Source organism: Apis laboriosa, unplaced genomic scaffold (assembly GCF_014066325.1).
Source record: "Apis laboriosa isolate Shangri-la unplaced genomic scaffold, ASM1406632v1 scaffold5213_cov150, whole genome shotgun sequence".
In the NCBI taxonomy this organism is placed as follows: Eukaryota; Metazoa; Arthropoda; class Insecta; order Hymenoptera; family Apidae; genus Apis; species Apis laboriosa.
This window is the reverse complement of record NW_025223582.1, coordinates 109,236-114,033: the sequence shown is the minus strand read 5'-3', so window position 1 is coordinate 114,033 and position 4,798 is coordinate 109,236. Positions and strand designations below refer to the sequence as shown.

At 27.9% G+C, this 4,798-nt stretch overlaps 1 protein-coding gene across 1 annotated transcript; it reads right to left on the bottom strand.

Annotated features, from left to right (window-relative positions):
• Positions 1 to 508: 508 nt before the first annotated feature.
• On the bottom strand, positions 509 to 2,874 carry LOC122717515 (coiled-coil domain-containing protein 112-like). The gene is made up of 6 exons (XM_043941665.1): positions 2,657 to 2,874; positions 2,283 to 2,386; positions 1,947 to 2,204; positions 1,231 to 1,870; positions 910 to 1,131; positions 509 to 847 (listed from the first exon to the last, which is right to left on the bottom strand). Exons 1-6 carry the CDS (start codon positions 2,872 to 2,874, stop codon positions 802 to 804), a joined length of 1,488 nt encoding a protein of 495 aa, XP_043797600.1. The 3' UTR covers positions 509 to 801.
• Between the last annotated feature and the right edge of the window lie 1,924 nt (positions 2,875 to 4,798).

Here is a 4,798-nt window from a genome sequence, read left to right as displayed (position 1 = left end):
AAAAAAAAAAAGAAAACGGATCGATCACGAGACACGGTTTCACGTTCCATCAAATTTGGTTGAACTGTCGCGTTTCGTGGATACACTTTCTCATGGAAGACTGTTACTATATAGGAGAATACTTTTAGTATATCAATTCGGAAACGAAGTACAAAACAGACACCGAGATTTCGTTCGCCTCTAGAGTGGAAGATTGATTCCGAAGAGTTTGGGGATATTCGAACAGGAAGTAAGTACAATTACTGTAAATAAAATACCTTCAAATATAATACTGATTAATATATAAATTATTATGCAGTAATTGTGTTATTATATATTTGCTGCTCTAAGAGTATGCTCTGTTCGATTAATTAATTTATTGAAGTTATGATATAAACGAGCGGAGGAGTAAAACATATCGTATATTTTTTAGCTGTAATAATTTTCCTCTTCTTTCTTCAATACCCGTATATCCAAGCATTGATTAATTGNAAAAAAAAAAAAAAAAAAAAAAAAGAAAAAAAAAATAATTGTATTTTTGATTAAATTAAACAGGGAATTAGGTAATTTTTAAGTTTGCGTTCGATCAATCGCATGATTATTGTTGAATATTGTTTTAGAAAAAATTAAAATTAAAGGAAAATTCTGTAAAATTCACGTGTGGAAAAGAAATTGTATATTTATACGTACTTTGAGTCGCGTTAGCGTGTTACCCATAAAAATGATAAAACTTTTACGAGTACAATAAATTAGGCATATACGATAATACGTACGATCATTTATACTAATGTCTTTTACATTTTTTAATCGGTATATTTCTTATTAGACATTTAGATCCTCCGATTCTTCGTTCCTCCATCGGATACACCTGTAATACACCATCCATATGTAAATAAAAAAACGGTTTAATAATAATATCTAATTACTCACATTTTTGGGATATCCTTGATATATTGAAATTCGTTCGAATACTTTTTTGAATCGTCGATTTTACATTTCTCCCTCCAAACTTTCGTACTATTTAACAATGTCGAATAATTTCGCGTTTCAACGAGTTCCACCTTTTTTACATCCACCAAGTCGCTTTTCTTTGGCTTCTTTGAACGTAGAATTAAATTTTTCCTTTTCTCAGTATATTCTTTATCCTGCTCCCTGTAAGAAAAATTTCTCTTTGTATTTCACTATTTATTTGTTTATTTATTTTGCTTTAATTGCTTATTTATTTTGCTATTTACAACATTGAAATTTTACCTAAACGCCCTAATTAAAGTTGCGTTATATTTACATTTCTCTTTGTTAACTTTATTCATTTCTTTCAAAGTATTCTCCATTGATTTTTTCTTTTTGTATTCTTCCAAAGATTCCTGAATCTTTTCTTGGCGTTTCTTTCTTCTATTTTCTTCCCTTTCTTTCTTCAACTTCATTTGCATTTTCATCTGTTCTTCATCCATAAAACGTTTATTTTCCTTCTCAATTTTCCACTTTTTGATCAATTCTTTCTTCTCGTTATTATTATTGTTCGAACTTGCACTGCTTATAGTTTCCGAATGACTTGATCTTGTCTTTTTAAAAACTTTTATCGTTTTCTCTTCAACAATTTCATTTTGGAAATCTTCCTCTTCGTGGCAATGGTCGATTTCTTTCCCAATTTCATCGATATTTGTTTTTTTCTCTAATTCTTTTTGTTGACGCCATTCCTTCACCGCCATCTTTTGTCTTTCACGCAAATCTTGATAATGTTTGTACCATGCCTCGTGATTCACTATAGTTTCAGCTGTTAAATCTGGACACTTTTTTTGAATCATTGTAACTAGAGTTGGAATGCTTTTGCATTTCTTTCTCATTTTTAGAAAAAACAAGTGATCATCCAATGTCCAATTTTCCGTGTGACCTGTTTTTTTGTTGAATTTGGGATATTTTAAAATGATTTTTATAATCTTTGACCAACGCGTAAGTATTTCTATTACCTGTTATCGCAACAAGGCCATGAAAATCATCCACGTCTTTAAATTCTATTTTTTCCTTTTTATTTTCCGTTTTAATTTTACACAATAATGGCGTGTGCGTTGCATTTTTCTCGTACTTATCCAAATTGAAGTTACATTCTTGAAATTCAGCATTTAAAGCATCCCCTTCCTCTTTTAAAGTTTGAACGGGATAAGATTTTTTGAAATCCTGCATATTTTGCGAAAGTTTTAACAATTTTGATTTGTACATGTTTACATCTAAATATAAACACAAGTATTTTAAATAATAAGTTTATTAGGATAGAAATAATTTTTAGAATAAATATATTTATTTACCTAATTTCTTAATTTCTTCCGGATTTTTAACGATATTTTTTACAGAATCCAAATCGGAAATAATATTTTCTATATTTTTGTACATTGTATTTAAATAGTTGTGTCTGCCAAATATCATCAAATAAAATAAATTAAACATTTATTTATATTTAAACATAGATTTGTAGATATATTTGAATTTGTATAATTTTTATAATACTCGAATTTCACTTCTCATATACGCATGGACACGTGTTCAAAATCATAAAAGATTAATTCTTTATTAATTTCATTATTATGAGAAATTCGAATTAATTTGAATTAATTTGAATAGCGTAATATTAAAATATTAAAATATTGAAATATTGAAATATTATACATATGACGATATTTACCTTCTTAAGGATAACTCTGTATGTTCGTGCGTGATATCTTGTAATAAATTCGAGTCTATTTTCATATTTTTAATTGCACTAATTAATCCTTTTTCAAGAATATGTTCTTGCTGTTTCAACCGCAATAATGGTTTCATAAATAAATTTTGTGCGGATGCCACATTCTTCTTCGACGTATCATTCCTTGTTTTAACACTATTATCGCTACTGGTGCACATCGGCGTAATTAATTATCCGTAAATTGTCGCTAATTAGACGAGAAATTGGTTTCAATAACCCTTTGAGTTCGACGTTTAACGTCAAAGTACGTGCAGCAAAGTTCAATTTCCATTAGTCAACTGTAGAGCATTCTATAGGTTTCCATAGTAATTCCCCATAACGCAATCCCATATATTTGTTGCACCTGTCGTTCGAATGAAAAATTTTGAAGGTTACTAGCTATAATTAATACGTTTATTTTTAATAAGAAATATAAGAAGTATGTAATATATATTTCTTATGAAATATTGTATTACATACTTGATATACATCAATATTATTAAGTGGATACAGAACATTTGTTTTCAATCCAAATATATCATTATTATTATCCAGAAAGATATTAAAATCAATCAATAATGTGCATTTAATTATTTTTTATTAGCATAAAAACTTTAGCGTTTTATATTAATAAAATAAAAACAAATTATATTATTTTATTATTTAATAATTATTAATACAAGATGTTAGAATAAATTTATTATCTAATGTATTTTTTTTTTTCTTTACTTTAAATCTTTTGATATCCCGTAACGCGTTTATAGTCACGCGCCAAAAGTATAGATAAAGAAAGCAAATATTGAGAGAAGGACAGATAGAATAAAAATTAGGAAATCAGCGCCATCTGTTGAATGTCTTAGCTGGAACAAATGTAGACAAAGAAAACAAATGGCAGGAAAAGGATAGAGATAGAATAGATATTGATCGCTAGTGCCATCTTTCGGGTGATAAAGATATTTCTTTAAAAATAAGATAAAATAGAATAAGAATTAAAGATCAGCGCCATCTGTTGTATGCTTTTCTTTGTATGCAAAGAAATATGTCTTTTGTTATCCAAGAGATGGCGTTGACGGTCAATTTTTACTTTAAAAATAGGCAAGATAAAATAGATTAAGAATTAACCGTCAACGCCATCTCTTAGATATCAAAAGATGTATTTCTTTGCATACAAAGAAAAGCATACAAGAGATGGCGCTGATCTTTAATTCTTGTTCTATTTTATCTTGCTTTCAATGAAGTATTTATAGTCCGAAAGATGGCACTAGCGATCAACTCCTATTCTATCTCCATCCTTTTCCTGCCATCTATTTTCTTTGTCTACATTTGTTCCAGCTAAGATATTCAACAGATGGCGCTGATTTCCTAATTTTTACTCTATCTCTGTCCTTCTCTCATTATTTGCTTTCTTTGTCTACACTTTTGGCGCGTGATCACGCGGAATTGAATATACATCCATCATTTCTTTCTTAAAACTACAATGTACTTTAATTTTCAATTCAAACGTATAGATACTACATTTTCGGTTTTAAAATGTGAACGATAACTTTGTAAAAAAATAATATATTCAGACATGTAACACGAGACACAATGTTTTGGTGACAATGTAAGGACGGGATTTAAACAAACGAAAATTTAACTGTCAACAAAGAGAATAGGACGGAATTCTAAAACATTAAAAAAAAAGTTCCATCAAATATTCGTTTGTCGAACCTATTCTTTACGAAGCATTCTTAAAACATATAGTTAAAATATTAAATGTGAAACAAGGATTTAATTTTAATAAAAAATTATTTTTATAATTTAAAATTTCGAATATATCTGCAAAACATGTTATTTGGTCTTTAATCATATATTTCATCTTATTTCACCATTTAATTTTCTAATTTGTAATCATATTACATATAAATGATTTTTATAAATGTTGATTATATGCACTAAATATTGTATAAAAAATACGATTTATTATTAATTATTATCGAAATGGAAAGGAAAAATTATTCAATTTATATCTTAATACAAATGTAAGGCTAGATCTTTATACAATATTATCCTTAAACATTTATGTTCCGCAAAAACGTATGTAGGTCCCTGAATGAGTAAATT